At 40.7% G+C, this 18395-nt stretch overlaps 1 protein-coding gene across 2 annotated transcripts in view; it reads right to left on the reverse strand.

Moving 5' to 3' along the window:
* Nucleotides 1-17750, reverse strand: part of IGF2BP2 (insulin like growth factor 2 mRNA binding protein 2) — a 152586-nt gene extending 134836 nt beyond the window's left edge. For both annotated transcript variants that reach the window (XM_081086237.1, XM_081086236.1), the window contains exons 1-2: nt 17504-17750; nt 15908-15968 (exon numbers count right to left, since the gene is read on the reverse strand). In XM_081086237.1, the coding sequence (XP_080942363.1) occupies nt 15908-15968; nt 17504-17681 (239 nt within the window). In that variant the 5' untranslated portion in view covers nt 17682-17750. The remainder of the gene's footprint in view (nt 1-15907; nt 15969-17503) is intronic.
* Nucleotides 17751-18395: the final 645 nt, after the last annotated feature.

Genomic DNA, 18395 nt, shown 5'->3' on the forward strand with positions numbered 1-18395 from the left:
ATAGTAGGATGATACCCAGATATTAGCAGTTTGCATCTCAAGAGCATTGTAAACCTAAAAATGAATCAAGGTAATAGTTCACTGTGAACTACCACTCTCAATGTGAAATACCACTAATTCTAACAAAACAGAACTAGAATTTACTACCTTTTCTTTAAGGGGGATGGGGGAGGTGGTACTTAACAAAGGAACCAATATAAACAAGATCATAAGAGGTACATTTAAACTACTTAAGGGAGTGAAATAGGAACATTTGATTGTTTTGTGAAAAAAAATACATAAAAAATTTTAACTATGGAGAGGTCAACAATCTACTCTGAGCGTTCAAGAAAGGAGGGGGTGAGGGCAGGATGATGCAGGATACACTCTGCTTGAATAGAGTATATAAACTGTGTAGAAAATTTAACACTATATTTACCCCAATGTTTTTTAAACAATATAAAAAGCATGCATCTTTCTTAAAGTGCAGGCACTCTTAACAAGAGTCTGACATTCTTGCCCTAGCCGGTTTGGCTGAGTGGATAGAGCACTGGCCTGCGGACTGAAAGGTCCTGGGTTCGATTCTGGCCAAGGGCACATGCCTGGGTTGCAGGCTCGATTCCCAGTAGGGGCATGCAGGAGGCAGTTGATCAATGATTCTCTCTCATCATTGATGTTTCTCTCTCTCTCGCTCGCTCTCGCTCTCTCTTCCTCTCCGAAATCAATAAAAAAATATATACTTTTAAAGAGTCTAACATTCTATAAGCCTCGTCTATACATAGTCAAAAAAGAAACGTTTCACTTCACATATCAAGTCAACAGGACCTTTAAGAGAAAAGGCTAAATGGGTTATGGGAATGTGTAATGCAAGTAAAGTAAGCACTGAGATTCAATTAAAAGGTAAAGACGCAACTATTAAAATACTATATTTGACTGAAGTCAAAGTAATTTAGGACATTCTATGGCAAAGTTGGTAGGTTTGCTTGAGTTTGGCAAAATGCTCGTACAGAATGATTCATTCAACATCGAATCGACACGGATATGCCTAACATCAAACACAGTACGAAATGTTACCAATTTCTTCAATAAACAAACACATAATAAAGCTAGGCACCAAAGGTCTGAGGGCCTAATGTTTTTGCATTTTTAATAGGGGGAAATGTTCACCTTGTCTTATATCAAAGTGACTGCTGCATTTGCCTGAGAAAGATGTACTATAGTAAATAGCATATTTCTTAGAAAACCAGTGATTTTAAAGAAGAGTAAATATATTTTCCTCTTGTAGACCATGGCTAACCACAGTATGGCACAATTCTGGAGAAATCAGACCTCACCCAGTTACAAAAATAGCAAAAAGGACTCTTGTTGCTGGCAGAAAAGTGACAAGCATCTGTACTGATACAAGAACCATCTTCTAAACTTTTTGATTAGGCATGAAAAACCCCCAGCTCTTTCAGATAAGGCTGAAAGGTAAAAATTTAAGTGTTTTATAAAAACGAGAGTCACTAAAATCACTCTTCAGGGGGAAAAACAAACAGAAAGAGATGAAAAAGAAAAAGAAAGAAACAACTTCGGTTAAATGCCAAACACGTGGCCCCATCTGAGGACTTGGAACAACTGGGCCTCGATTCCCTAATCTGTGAAGTGAGGACAGTGGCATCTGCCTCCCTCACTATACAAGGTATTATGAAAATTAAATAAGGATTATAAAAGGATTCAGTAATCCATAATTGTTATTATTGTTGTTTTATAAGGAATTCCAGGTTTGCTCCAAAAGGGCTGATTATAAATACTAATATAAGGGAATTACTTTTCACCTGAGCCCCAAACCAACCAAGTCTTTGATTTGCTGACTTTTCCTGATTGGCTTAATTAAACGCTAGATGGCTGGTGATGTTCCCCATCCTCTGGTAGTCACCTTTTGACTAATCCCTTCCCACTGAATGTCTCATGTCTAAGGAACAAAATAAGGCACAGTGACTATATGTAACTCAGTGACTAGGTGGTAAAAGGCAGTGCGGTGTCTCATTCACTGGGATTACTCATTCCGGGACGCCTACTGTCATGTTGTGAGCAGACCTATGCAGAAGCCCAGGTGTGAGGAACTTAGACAACAGCCAGAGAGAAACTGAGGCCTGCCAACAATCACGTGCATGGTTGTAGATCTTCTAGACTAGCTAAGCCTTCAAATGACTGCAGTCCCAATTGGCAACTTAACTGCAATTTCATAAAAGGTGCTGAACTACAACAACCCAGCTAAACTGCTGCCACAGTCCTGATCCTCAGGAAATGTGTGAAATAACCCTGGCCAGGTGGCTCAGCTGGTTGGAGCGTTGTCCCATGCACCAGAAGGTGGCAGGTTCTATTCCCGGTCAGGGCACATACCTAGGTTGCGGGTTCAATCTGGTGAGGGCATACAGGAGGCAGTCCAGGAGGCAGTCCATCAGTGTCTCTCTCTCACATCAATCCCTGGTGAGGGCATACGGGAGGCAGTCGATCAATGTCTCTCTCTCTCACACATCGGTATTTCTTTCTTTCTCTCTCTCTCTCAATTAACATTTAAGATCAGTCGCACTTTCCTGGTTATAAATGATCTTATTCATTGGTAAATCCTGTCATTTTTTACACTTGCCTTGTTTTTAACAGTAACTTCCAATGCTGTCTCCTTAAACTGATCGTATTTATTATGTAAAAACACACCTTGAGTTTGAGTCTTGTAATCTACCTATTGTCTTACAATAAGAGGACAGCTGGTATGTTTTTTTCAAGTAGGTTTTTCTTTAATGTAATTTTGGTTACAGAGAGAAATAGCTACAGTGAAAATTATATTGTCATGTAATCACACTGAATCTAATAATACTAAGATTAACCTACACTGTAAAAAAAACAAACAAAACCTATTCTGATTCCACCAAATTGAATCTCTGCCTTCCAAACTCATTTTGCAGCCCTGTGCAGTGGCTCTTTGCCGCTCACCTCGTGTTTTAAAGAGCCTTCATACCTAACATGCCCATGAAGATTTTATTCCACTTAGGGTTTGAAAAAACCCAGTCACAAAAGAGCAAAATCTTTGAACTAGTATTCCCCTCACCCCCCAACCCCATTTGAAAATAAAGAAGAAAAGAGGAAAAAGAGGGAAAGAAATAAAAGTAAATTATTAATAATATCTTATTATGGCTTTAATTTTAATTCATCCAAAAATATTTAATGAGAAGTTATGTCTACTATTCAAGGCATTCAAGTCCAAATAATAGAGCTGGCTGTTTCTGTGGAACTGAAACTTAGATCCATCACAAACGAGAGGAGCCAAGGGAAAACCTGATGCCTCCACTAAGGATGCGTCTCTATTATGCCTTACCAGGGAAGACTTGCTAACTTGCGTTCTGCAGACGTGCTTATAGAGGTTACTAATGAGCTATTTCGTTCTGCATGTAAGTTACAGGACAAAGAGATACACTTTGAAAATGCTAATTCCAACTGTCAGAGTAGTTTAGTGAGGGTTTTTTTAGTTGTTTTTTTTTTAAAGATCTCATAGGCAACTGGCAGTTTTCTTTTAGTTTGGCCTTAAGGAGCATTTACTGAACCCGAGGCCAAGAAGTGAAATCCATATGGCCTTCAATTTCCTCAACTTAAATACAAGGAAGTGCAACAGTAACCAAAACACTTTTCAAACATATTTTTTAAAGCAGTTTTTCACCACGGGATTTTCCCACCAACTACATTCTATGCTTTTCAAACTACCTGCCTTGTATCAGATGTTGATTTATAGGCAGAACTCAAGTTCTTATTTTTAAAAACGTTTGCTGGACATATGAGAACAACATTTTCTTAGAAAATGGTTTAAAACAATACCTATATTTGTTGGCCCGGTGTTTAATTGGGGAAGGTGTAATTAGACTGATGTGGAAACATGCTTCTCCACTTCTATGAAAAGAGAGGCTTTCTTTTTGCTCGTGAACATCATAATGAAACACTACACACATAAACGCGTAAGATTATCGCATATTCAGCATATGTACATTCCATATTTACCAAAGGACTTCAGATGGCTTAATGTAACAAAAACACAATAAGATCGTTCCATGAAGATAAAACTATAGGGTCTTTATATTGAAGAAAATGATGTTTCCAGAAAACTAGACTAAGGATGGTTGCTGCAACTGAGACCTAATTTTAATTTTGAGCTTCCAAACAGCTATCATCATTAGATAAGAGACATACTAGTTTATCCAGTTTATCAAGAGGACTATTACCTCACTCACAGATAAGCCTTAAGCATAAGAGATACTAAACATAATGGAGAGTGTCTTTAATAATATTTTGTAGAAACGTAGGGTTTCATGTGGCAAAGGCAGTAAACGGGCAACCCATGGGCCAGATCCAACCCATAGCTATCCTCTTTGACCCTCACAGTGTCCCTCAAATATTTTTAATTGTTGTCAATACTTAACATAAGAACTCTGAGTTTTGGCTTCTCTTGAAAAATCAGATTTGGGCATACTGACCCTACATTTCCACCGGCAACAGCTGGCTGGAGCTAACTATCTAAACCAGTGGTTCTCAACCTTCTGGCCCTTTAAATACAGTTCCTCATGTTGTGACCCAACCATAAAATTATTTTCGTTGCTACTTCATAACTGTAATGGTACTACTGTTATGAATCGTCATGTAAATATCTGATATGCAGGATGGTCTTAGGCGACCCCTGTGAAAGGGTCGTTCGACCGCCAAAGGGGTCGTGACCCACAGGTTGAGAACCGCTGATCTAAACTGTGGTCTCTCTTAACAGTCTTAGTACAAAATGTGGGTGCGTAATATGAAATCATCAGTCTCCGAAGGCCAGTCTGCAGGAAGCTAGAGTGATGGAGTGAACAGGATCATGGTGCAAAGAGGGGAGCCCCCGACCCCCACCCCACACATTAGAACCCCCCAGGAGGCTCTTTAAACAGCACAGAAACCGAAGTCCAAAGGCTTTAAGGACTCGCCCCAAGAGTCCTTGGTCACAGGTTAAAAAATCACTGAGAGACTGATATATATGTTTGGAAGTAATACTCTGTTTCTGAACAAGAATCATGCATGCGGACAAACATTGAAGAAGTGTGTGTTAGAGAACAATGGCTCGCGTCCCTGCTGATGTGCTGGCCGTCCATAATAACCAGTTGAAAATATTTTGAATATCACCCCTGTGAAACCCCAACACAGGGCCCATGTCACCAGATCCCTCAGTCTTCAAAGGCAGTCGGCCCCAATGGCTCTGCCAAGAGCTGGAGGACAGTCATTGGCCGAGGAGTTCCCGGGAAAGTTCCTGAGGGGCATTCTGTGCCGATGATGTAGAAAAATCCATAGATTTAGTCGTCTGGCATGTAGTTGGCAAAGCAAATATCTGTTACTAAAGCGAAGGTGACAGGAGATGGAAGTCCAACCAAAGGAAGGAGATACAGGAAGGAACAGAGGCAGGGTCTCAACTGCCCTCAAGAAAGAGCTTTGGATCTGCTCAACTGCCTGACCAGGGGAGGGACTCAAGGCCTAGGAGCAATACTTTCAAACTGTTTTTTAAAGCAGCAAACCTCAAATTCTAGATGAAACTTCAACACATAAAACAGCAATGAAGGCAGCTGCCTTCTGATTGAAAGGTGGTTAAGAGGCCGAATCCCCCATGTACAGACATCCACGCTCTCTTCCCATAAATGTACCACCTCCCCAGAATCCTAAGGCTCTGTGGAATATGCTGTTTAAAGCACTGCCATGGGAAATAAAAGACAGAATTTTGGGCTGGAGATTTTTAAGGCAGATAGCAACACCTTGACCATAATTGTTATATATGTACTAAAGCCATAAATCATTTTCAGTATCAAAATTATTGTTTTGAAATCACTGTTGAAATACACACCATTAATACAAACCATTAATACAAAAATCAATGAACCAAAGTGCTAACTCCTCCCTGGTAAGTCTCATAAAATGTATAAAGAATTCTACTAGAATCAACCACCTGTTCCCAGTCTTTAATAACCCTGAAGACAAAGTCCACTTCAAACTTATCTACTTTATAAGCCTAAGTCCCTGTGGTCATTTAAAATAACTGAGCTACCAGAACCTTTGTCATCTCAAACCTTTGTGAAGGATAAAATAAATAAAGTGTAAATTTAAAAAGATATATATCAACTGAAAAGTTGAAAGAATATTAATCAACTAGTAGTTTGTTCTTTTATTCCTTAAAAGGAAGACTAAGTCCTACATTTTTAAATACCTGAGCTTAAAACTTGGTTTCTCAAGGTCTCTTCAATGTCATCTTTAAGGGCGACACAACTCAGAGCGTTTTAAAAAGCTCAGGTTATGAATTCCGTGTCCATGATTTGAAGGCATCGCTATCAGTCTGAAGAGAAAGGAGGAAAAAGAGTACAGCTGGATCCAGGAGAAAGAGGCCAGCTTATTTATGCATTCACAATATTTTCTCTATCCTTCAATGATTCAAAATAAAAAAAGATGTGTTTTCCCTACACAGAGAATAAATACAAATTGCACCGCGGGGGGTCGGGGGGGGGATGGGAGTGGGGAAGCTTTCAGCCCTGGGAAAATCCTTCCCAAGTTTTCAACCCTCACAAAAGCCCACAAGGACGTTTGACCCCCCACAACCATTGAGGAGCGCATGTCTGCTTCACTTGCCGAGTAAGTATACGCCACAGAACCCATACATTCCAACACATTGAGCAAGCACACACAGGCCTCCCGGCTTCCCCAAACTCAGCCCGCGAGGGGGCACAGGGTGGAGGCAGGCCCGCACACCAGGCACCTTCCAGCCCTGCCCCACCATCCAAACACAAACGAGAAGTGGCCAGTGTGGGGCCTCATCGAAAGGAATGTAAAACCTTCTGTGGGGCAGGCCAGCCCCGTACCCCTAGAGTTTTTAAACATCAAAGAAAAGAACAACTTGTGGGGAGACTTCCAGTCCTGTGCCACCACTGGAATCACTTACTGTTTCCTACACACCGTCAGTGAGCGCCAGTCTCTCCCACGTGCTCTGCAGAGAGTGCATGAGCAACCTGACAAAGTTCAGTCACCTAAGCTTGCATGGCTGCCTGCCTCCTTCCCTCTCTCCCTCTCTTTTTCCTTTCCCTTTCTCTTCCCTCTCTGCTTCCTTTCCTCCTTCCCTTCCTCCTGTCTTCTTTCTTCCTTACAACTGAAGAGGCTAAACTGCATTTTTTCAGTGTTACATTGTTTCATCATCTACCTCTGACCCAAAGATACATAAACATTTTACCCCAAAACCTTATCCATACAATGATAATGAAAAACACCTTTTTTCCCCCTCCAAATAGCCATTGTTAAAAATCACAAAGATCAGGAGGGACTAAAGTAAAAGGGCTCCTTGATATACAAAAAAACTAAACAGCCTATTCCTCAAATGAGCTTTTCAAATTAGCTTCTATTTCATGAATTGGTTTGAGGTTAACCTGTCCACAGGATCAACACTCAATGACATACTTTTCACTTTGTTTTTTGAAGAGAAAGAATGAAGAGAAGATATAACATGGTCATAAGGATGTTTTTCTGACAATATTTTAAGCTCTATTAGAAGTTCTTGACTGAGAAAACTCATTATTTTAACCTCATAATAAATTTCATAAAATCATGTTCTTATCAAATAAGCACCTCTATACTTAGAAGCAAAACTCTTATATATCTCATTTCATTGGCAATATCATTGCATCTTAATTCCTATTTACTAAAAAAAAAAGTCAAAAAAATGCATTGTAAGTTTATGTATTATATCCAAAAACACATATATATCTTTTCTACTTCCTTTGCTATCACTGACATTTTCATGGGTCAAAAAAGTTTAAAACTTTCTAATGTTAATAAGATGAACCACTTTATAAAAGGTAATTTGGAAGAATCCCTTATTTTCCTTCTCCAAACCCTAGACATATTCAAAAACACAGATAAAAATGAAAGCATATCAAACTTCGTGCAACATCCTAGGTCCTGAACAAAAAAGCTTGAGTTTTTTTGTGTGTGTGTTTTTTTTCAGGATTAAAATATATATATCAATCAGACCCTCCCCCCATACTGCATACATATATGTTTTTCACACTTAATTTTTAGCCACAATGATATTTTTAAAACATCTTTTTAACTTTATATAATTACCAATGCTTCTACTATAGGATACTTCAAGAAAGCTTCTTCAAATTATGACTAACACTTTTAGTTTTCTTTCCCTTGCACTATATTAAAAATATACTAAACTTCAGTGTCATTTCCTCTGCCTATCAGTAGCATACATGTAAATTTTATCTCTTATTCTGAGTTAGGAAAAATATACAAAGTTACTCTATAACCTATGTACACATTAGCAAACGTCCTACTTTATTGTTGGGGTGCTGCTACTATAGTCAAATGAGATGGACCATGAGGGTAACAGGGCCACTGCTTCTAGGAAGCAGGTGGTCAGGCGGAAGGAGGGGCTTTGGTGCCTGAAGCTTGCAGTCCTGCTGTAAGAGGGATGACATACAGCTCTCTCCAGGCTGTGGTCATGAAATACGTAAAAGGCCTAGTCCAGTGCCCAGCACATCAGTCACCGTTCTTCCTTCTCTCATCTCCTGAATCAGAATTCCACAGAACATGCGATACCCACTCTGAACTGCACGAACTTAAAGAATGAAACACCTAGGGAGTTGGAAATAATCTTCTTTCACCTATTCTTTTTCTTGATAATTCCTCCCTCCCTCCCCCCACCACTATCATAAACAGGAGTGTACACAAAAGTTAAAGGAAATGAGGATAAATGCCAAAGTTTACAATTGAGGAAAAATGGACTGTACTGCACATGCTTAGTTACTGACTATGTTTTTGAGGGATTATATCATTAATGAAGAACGCTGAGAAAGCTTTATGGATGCTATCCTGTTAATACTCATTCCATCCCCATGGGAGAGGTCAAAGGCTATATTCAACACGGAGAGTGAGGCAGAGAGAGGCACCAAATCTGGGGCAAGACCTGGCAGCCGCCAGGAAAACACTTAACCAAAACACAGATCTGCCCTCCAGCAATGTTTTGGCTGAAACCTGTGAAGAACCCATCCTAGACTTTCATTTACCACGGCTACCTGTGCGATCTGTATGGCTCAGGTGCTGAAAGAAATATCTTTCCTGGCAATGTCCTATTTCATAACACAAAGAAGGCAACCCTGAAAAAGGCAATGTAAAAACAAAATCCAACCTGCTTAGTTAGGCACCCCCCCCAACACACACACACACACACACACCTCTGTCTAAGAGCAAGCATGAGGATGGGAGGAGGTAACGCTGCTGGTAATCTTTAGATTACCTCTGTTTCAAATTATTTTCTCTAGAAAACTGTAACAAAGTATAGATCATGCAGCCTGATGTAAGCATAAAACTATTGCAATGGGTCATTCACAAACAAACCCATTTTCATCATAACTCTTGAATGGCACCCTTTGCATCTTACAACACTTTCAGGTGACTTCTTTAATTTAAACTATGTAAATGCAGGTGAAGCACACTGGACTGAAGCTCAGAAGACCTGAGTTCCAGCTCTAATGGCCATGAGGCTTTAGGGCAAATTATTAAGTTTCTCTGAGACTGAGTTTCCTTGTCTGTAAAAAGGGGGATATTAATTGTCCAATATTCTTCATTTGAAATGAATGAAATGTGTGAAAGAGGCTGTGACATCATCAGCACTATATAAATGTAAGATGTGGCAGGTGCTTAAAAATACATTAATCTCCCTGAGATAAGGCTACTTTTTACCCATCCACCCATGGAATCATGAAACAACCTTTCTGGTCACATTTAAAACAAATTTAAAAATCCAAACTTCCCCTAAGGCAAACTGTCACACATTTGTACACATTATTTATATGCTAATAAGAAAAACTGAAAATACCATTCTTATTGCAATGATCCCATAACATATACTTCCTTGGTCATTAGGTACAACGTTTCTTATAATCTGGATAAGTATTAGAAAGTCTAAAACATGTATCAGACCTCTTAATTTTCATTTATTGGACTCATTAAAATACCTATTTTATGAAATGTTCTTGGTAGTAAACAGAATGGGAAAATTCTAACTAAACATTCATATTTTAAGAAATAACATGTAAAACAGATAACCAGGAAATCCAGGAATAAGCAAATAAAATGTACCTCAAAACTGTAAGCCTATTATTTAGAGAGAACCAGAGGCTTGAGGAGACATATTATCTATTAAATGATGGACATATGCTGAGCTTTTGGACTTCATTGTCTGCTAGTAATGCAATAGCATTCATTTTCTCTGGTCTACTTACTCTACACCTCAGTATGTCATTAGCGTCTAAACCAAACTAAAGAAACAGTTATTATAGTCCCCATCCTCTTTGTAAGCCAAATCAACAGAATCTGAATTTTTTTGCAGAAGAAAATAATTTTTCTTCACTATTTTATGGAAAGACCAGACTAAAGTCCATCATCAACACAGGAAAAGTAAAACCTTAAAAATAATGCTTTGAGCGCTCTGCAATTTTGCTTCCCAAAATAGAACCCATACAGTCCATGCCACCAAATGAAAATTACAAGTTTGTAAGCATGAAGTCAAATTATAAAGTAAAAGATTTTTTTAAAACTTAATGGTGATAATCAGAGGAAACACTGTTAACTGGTAGGTGTCTCTTATTTATTTGCTATTTATTATGTTTCCTTCAATGACAGTGCTTTGAATAACTACCCAAAGATTTAAGTATAAAAAGAATTAAACTTTGACTAATAAATTTGGACATGTTTTATTAAACAGATTTGTTTCACCCTTCAAATTAAGAAGTTAACCATAACTTTTGAGAGATTATGTTTTTATGCAAAGTTTTAGAAAATTGGTTTAGCCAATTTCCACCACTCTCTTCTTTAAGAACAGAGAGCCCTGCCGAAAAGAACATTGAAGACACTTTAGTGATATTTAAATAGAATTTTTAAAAATACTTTTTGAAATATCTAATTTAACATCCTCCAAAGAAACCAGTTTAATCCTATGTTTCTTCTAATGAAATTGACTTTCTCACAGTACATTTGTTTTGCAAAATAATGTATTGCCTTGCCCAGTATAGAATTTCTAAAGAAATATGCATATGCAAATCTTGAATTTTCTAACACTTAAAAATGGCTTACAGATCATCAAAGCCTTCACAGTCACTTGTGAACTGTATTAGTGAGAAGGGACATCCAAGCAAAAAGGAAGGAGAGTAAAGTTTGCATTGGATAGTCCTTCCAGCGGCATGCTCACTGAAGAAGCCACTAAGGTGCCAGTGCCTGGCTTCCACAAGGTCAACCTCCTACAAGTTATGCATCACTCAAGGCAAATATCACTGGATTTCATTCCCTTTGTCACAAGGTTCAAACGTCTATTGATTTTCATTTGCCTGTTCATAACTGAAATCCAGAGTAACTGTTGCTCAATTAAAGATTTCCTTCTCTTCCCTCTAGATACCATCTGTTTGAAACTACTGTCCCCAACAAAACACACACACACACACCCATGTGCACACACCCCACTGAATCAGAGATGACACACTTAAGTTTAAATAATATCCTCTAACAACTCTGACCAATTGCTCATCTACTTTTGAGGATTTCATTAGCAGACTTGGAAGAGTGATTCAGCAGTCGACAGCAAATATTTATAAAGTTGAAAAGTATCAAATATGTATAAATAGTTCCTGTAGAAATCTGTCTTTCATAGTTTTGACTTTTAATAAATGTACCCAAGTACTTTTCTTTTACACACATTTTAACATTATTTACATCCCCAGTTTAAAAAACAGAGCTACTTCCATAAAATCAAAACAACAGTGAAATGTTAATTTTAACCTGCAATTAGTTATTACTTTTCTAATGTCCTTTAAAATATTTTTCTTGAAAAATATATTATACTTTACATCTTTATGTATAAAAGGTGTTATACAACTATTACTAATCTCTCATTTTCTCTAGATAAATTATAATCTCAAGTTAACATAAAAAAACAACTCTGAGACCATAATTTACTGGTCATCTTATACTAAGGCATAATTACAAAAAAATTTGTTATTTTTGAAAACACAATTTGGCAAATGTACTACATACCACCCAATCACCTTTTAGAATATTTAGGTGTTTAGCGATTTAATACTTTTACAAGTTGCTATAATACAAATTAAAATTGATATGAATTTGGAAAATTGAAAAATCAAGCAGTATATAAAATCTATTTTGATTTATAGATTTCAATGTTTTTTTAATATTTAACTAAATGTAAAAACATCAAATGACCAATCATTTAAAAACAAAGTAGAATTTTAAACCTATGTTATTACATAAATTATCAAGTAATTTTTTTCTTTATTGCTTCCATTTTAATTTTAATAAATTATCTCCTAAAGGTCACAAAAATGTGATTCTCTATGATATTAACTAGAACCACATAAAAAAATTATTAGTCTTTTTTAAAATGGGAAACTAAACATTCAACTTAAAGTCAAATCAAAAGTAACCTGACAGTTTGATATAAAAATTTTACCTTAATATGTAGTATATCCACATATGGAACCTATATAATTATATCCAAGCATTAATTTCCAATTCAACAAATTCTTGATAGAAGAGGCTACCATATGATTTTAACCTCTTAAAATCTTTTCTGTTGCTACAGAATTAAAAATTGATGTGGTAAAAGCCTTTGTTGTAGGGAGGGCTAGAAGTTGGGTGTTTTTTTTCTTTTTGGTATTTAATTCAACTATACACAATGTAGTACATACAAGCAAAATACAATTGAGATACTGTTTTCTTTAACATTCCTATAGGAGACCAAATTCATTTGCATTGGAGAGAACACAATTACTGATTTTTAAGTCATGAAAGACAAATTCATAGCTTTTTCCTACACTACCTCATAGTATTCACACCATCTCAGTGAAAGCATGTCTAGTACCAATTAGTTACTTCCTAGAAGTGGGCAGAAATTGCATTTTTCAAAGTTTTGTTTCTTACAGAATCATTCAACTTCAGTTACAAAGCACATTCAAGTTAGCATATGTCTTAGTTCAAAACAATTTATACAGTGTCTATACACACACACACACACACACACATACACACTACTAAACACTCATCGACATCAAAAATGAAATTTCTATCAAGGAAACTTCCACAGCTTTCAACAGAACTTTAAAGCTCTTACCAGTTTGTTCCTCATTGAGAAATCTTTGTTTCACATATACTACCAAGAAATATGAATACGTAGAGAAAAAAAGATTCAAAGATTTTTATTCAACGGAGCCTGAACCCAACTTAGAAAGAGAAATAGATGGTTTGTATATGGTTTACATTACAATAATTTGCATCTAATAAGAATGAAATACATGTGGCAAAAAGAGGAAAAAGAGTTTTCTATTTCTGAGTGACCTTAGAAAATAATGGTATCTAGTCTGTCTAATGTAACAGCACATATAAATTGATGTACCAAAGACCCAATTGGTAAGCAAATGGCATGCCAATAATTTCATAACTTAAGATAAAAACATCTCCTCCCAAAGTATCATTGGCTTAAAAAAAAATCTATTCAGAATGTATACATTAAAACTGATTCTTGAGAACACAAAGAAATCAGAACAATATAAAGAGTATGAGCACTCAATTATTGAATGATTATTTAAGTAAGCAAGCAAGCAAGATGAATTGTTTTCTTCACATTTTCACTTCAACTAACACAAAAACCACATATAGAACTGACTTAACTCTGACAAATTTACTCCTAATGTGTTAATTTTCATAGAAATGCAACAAAAGAACACTAAAATAGTCACCATATAATATAAAAGCTTTGGTTTCAAATGTCACAGTACCCTGCTTTTTGAAAGCCACCACTGTGGTAGTGCCCTGTACATGAGAACACACAGCTGCTCCATCCCAGGAGTCTGAGCTCAGTACATACCACTCATTAGCTATCTCTCCCTTAGCCTGCACTACAAGTAACTAATTTCTGCATTTTAAACTAATAAAGGGAAAAAAAGATTAAAACCATCCAATCAGAAATGATGTAACCCTCTACAGCAACAGCTTATGCATACATTTGGTATGTCAGACATCTTCAGTGTAGTGAATCATACACAGCACATTTTAATCTGCCTCCTAGGTATTTCCTATCGCCCACATGTTCAAAGAAATCATGCACTAATAGGGCTGTATAAGCCCTAGATTGTTCTTTATTTAATTAATACTAAAAATCTAGGATATGCTCTTAATTCTGAACTCTTATATAAACACCACAAAATTATTTAAAAAACACTCCATCTTACCAGCAAATTACCTCTGCCTTTTGAACAACAACAAAAAAAAATAGTATGTTTGTGAGAAGTTTTAAGAGATACTAATAACTTTAGATAAACTGCTTTTCACTTATATTGCAACATGAAATGAGACACCAAAGTTAAAATAGCACTGAGTTTTACAAATTATAACCTAAAAAAAGGACTCAAAACAGCTATATTGCCAATACAAGTAGGCATTTGTAGAAACATAGCCAATTAAGTATTTTAGGTGATTCTTTCAAACTTTGTTCAATATATTCAAATTTTCAAGTGTTGTAAGATGAATAATTTAAACTTACAACAAATAATATATCAGAAAGCTACAACTTGGATTTCTCAAGCAAAAAAATAAAGTATACAAATTTAGAATACATCTTTTCCTAGAGAGAACTAGCTTAATATTACACACAAAACTGCAAATCACAACTTTTACCTTTTTTTAAAAAAGTATTAAGTAGTTTTCTGATATGCCACAGAATCATCTGCAAACAAAAGATATTCTTGTTGCTTAGTTAAGATAAAACGTATCTGTAAATGTGCACACAATTTTTAAAAATCCTTTAACAAAATATCTAAGCATTCATTAAATTTGGATAGTTTGTTTTAAAGTCTATTCAATCCTGGCAAAAATCAAGTAAATGATTACATTATTGAGTATCAGAGATTTTAAAGATAGTAAATCAAAGACTTAGAGTCTCTCCAATTCAGCTACTTAATGACTAATGGTGAAGAAATGTATGTGAATGGGATACAAACTAAGTTACAACACATTGGAGGAAAAAAAATCTAGAATAAGTAATAAAGGGTCCAAATTTAAAGTCCACAATGAACTTCAAAACAAAGATGTTGTTCATTCTCTCCTCATAGACAGACATTTCTCATGTAAGCAAATCACAGGAGAACTCCAATCTCCACAAACCTTTTTACTCCTTCATTAACAACAGTGCAGTTAAATATAACTATAGATTTCATAGTGATATTAGGTTAGCCTCAAACATATCTTAAAAGCAACAGCAACAACAAAGGGCTCAGAAGCAATATTCAGCAGTCACAGTGACTCCAAAAGTCTGGCTTTTAACTGCTATCCAATCCAAACAACCCACTTCTTTATAGTACTACGCAAAATATTGACCCCTTACTAAATTATTTTATTATTCAACATTAAGCTACCTAAAAAAGAAAACTAATTAATTGCTAAGTTTGGTTAAGCAATGTAGCTGACACAGTAAATATTTACTCTTAACATCTCACAGGAAGTCTTGACAAGCATTTGTTACCATTGTGCTGGGGGTAGGGATGGGAGGCAAGTTTTGACAAACAAGTTAAACAGTCCCTTCAAATTTTAACATAGCTAGTGCTCGATACACACACACACTACTCCGAATAAGGCACCAGATATTTTCCAAGACCAGTAAACACCTTATAGAATGAAAATAAATAATGTAACTTTCTAAACTATCTTATATCCAATAACAAAACAACTGCCTTTTTACAAAATTACAAAAGCACATTTTTTAAAAAGGAGTGCATTTTTTACTTATACGTAAGCCCAATCACAAAATAACCAAGCAAAATATATTTACCTGAGCTTTTTAGAGACTGAGTAATCAACTTCCATGATTTTCCCATGCAATTCCACTTTACCTTTAAAACAGAAATTAAAGCACTCAGAACCTTCCTTGTATGAACCCGGCGGGGGTCTAGGAGGGGCACGCACAGAACTCCACGCTCGGGCTCCGCCTTCGGGCGCCCTCAAGGGGTCTCCTCCCGGCTCCAGCTGGGCAAACTTGGTTCCCAGTGGGAAGAAAGATGGGCGCCCCGGCTCTGGGGACAAGGGAAGGGTGTGAGCCAGGATCCGACCCCAGGTATAGCTGTGGGTGGCATTACCGGAAAAACAAATTTACTAAAGAGCGGCGCCAATTTGAAAGGATGAGCTCATTTGAAACTCAAGCTGCAGGGCTGGCGCGGCCCCGTTCCCCTCGGCCCCCACCTCTTCATTACGCTGCCCGGGGTCCCGAAGCCTCCGCTGCGCTCCCCTCCCAGCCTAGTCCTCCCCTTGGCCCCCCCAAAAGACGCGCAGAAGCCCCCTGGGGTCCACTCCTGCAAGAGGCTAGTCCTCGCGGGCTTCTGGGTGTCACCTTGGCCTCGCCGCCGCCCCGCCCCCACTCCGCGCGCTGGTGGGGAAGGGGGTCCGGCCTGGCCCCGGGTTCGTGGGGCGCAGGCTCGTGGTCTGGGGGCGAGCGCAGCTCCAGGCGGTGCGTGTGCGAGAGGGAGAGTTGGGGAGTGCGCGCGCGCGCGCGGGTGTGTGTCGCTCTCCGTCTCCCGTCTGGGCTCCAGCGCGCTCGCGGGGCCCCCCGGTCTCCTCTTTCCCGGTTCTCAGCCCGGGCCCCCACCGAGTTGAGACAGGGCACCTCGTAAAAAGGTGCTTCTGGCCGAGCGGGAGGCGGGGGGGCAGGCGGCGGAAAGCCCCCCGCCTCGAGTTCTTCTCAATAAAATCGGACAAAAAATTCAGAGAAAAATAGGAGCGCTTGAGAGACGAGCGAGAGGCAACTGAGGTTCGGGAGAGGATCGAGAGAGATGTGCCGTCGTACAGGAGCTGGGACTGGGGGAGCCTCGAAACTTCAGAGAGGGACATCAGGGTGGCGCCGAGGGGGTGGCTAAAGTGGGGGACTGCGGGGCTAGATGGGGAGGGGGCTCGAAAGGAGAGTGCGGCTCAGGGACGCCAGAAGGCAGGAGGTCCTGGGCACGAGGCACGGGAAGGGATAAGGTCCGATCAAGCGAGGAGATGCAGGATTTGGGGGGTCCCTGACAAAGGGGGTGGACGGGAAGGTCAGTGAAGTGGGGGGACAGGGACTCTCTAAGGATGGGGGTGGGGGAACTCTGGAGAGCAGCTCGGAGAGCCAGGGGAACGAGGGTGCCCTCCAGAGAGCGAGCGAGCATCGGGGACCCTCGGAGCCGCACAGGGGTCGCCCCAGGGCTGCTGCTTGGAGGGCAAGGAGTGAGTCCAAGCTGTGGGGGAGGGGAGCGGCGGTCAGAGCTGAGGGTCCGTTGCGAGGAAGGGAGCGTGCAGGCACGGGAGCCCCCGCCGGGCGCCGCCCGCCGGGCTCGGCCTCTCTTCGGGCGCCGTCCGGGCTGGAGCTGCGAGAGGCAGGGGGAGGGGGACAGCGCCGAGTGCTCACCCGAGAGGGTCTCGATGGCGCGGATGGCCCAGTTCTGGTCCGGGTAGTCCACGAAGGCGTAGCCGGACTTCAGCAGGACCTGTCCCGCCAGGGGCAGCTTCCTGTCCCCGAAGAGCTGCCGGAGGTCGTCGGCGGTGACGGCGGGGCTCAGGTTCCCGATGTAAAGCTTGTTCATCATCCGTGTCTTCCCCGAGAGCCCGCGGCTCCCCCGGCCCGGTACCCGGCACTCCTCGCCTCCTCCGCTACCCTCGTCTCTCCTCCTCCACCACCGCTCCCCCTCCCCGCCCTCCGCCCGCCCGCCACCCACCCCCACCCTCAGCCTGGCTCCCCCCACCGCGGCCGCCCGGCCCGCCCGGGGGCAGAGGCAGAGGCGGAGGCGGGGACTCAGCGCGGCTCCCTCCTCGGGGCAGAGTCCCGGGCCGGGCGGCGGCGCGCGGACAAAGCGCTCTCTCTGCCTCCCTCTCTCCCTCTCGAGGCGGCGGCGGGAGGAGGAGCAGCGGCGGGCGGCGGCGGCAGCGCACCCCGCTAGTGTCTGTGAGAGAGTTTGTCCCGGCGTGTGCGCAGCCGAGAGTGAGCGAGCGCGCGCCCCCCTCCCCGCCCAGCGCCGTGCGCCCCTCGCCTCGCGCTCGGAGCGCTCCGCGCGCCTCCCCGGATTTCTGCCCCGCGCCCGGCGGGCGGAAGCGGGTCGCGGCCCAGGAGTGGGGCTCCCGGGCGCCAGAACCCCGGCGGGCGCGGCGCAGAGACCCGGCGAGCGGCGGGGCGGGGAAGGCGCGCCCCGGGGCGGGTGGGAGTGCGCAAGGGGGCGCGGGGGAGCGGCTGGGAGCCGCAAGCGTGGGAGGGAGAGGGGCCGTAAGAGCGCGTGGAAAGGGGTGTGTGCAAGGTGGACCGGATG

This window comes from Myotis nattereri, assembly GCF_964212035.1.
Source record: "Myotis nattereri genome assembly, chromosome: 3".
In the NCBI taxonomy this organism is placed as follows: Eukaryota; Metazoa; Chordata; class Mammalia; order Chiroptera; family Vespertilionidae; genus Myotis; species Myotis nattereri.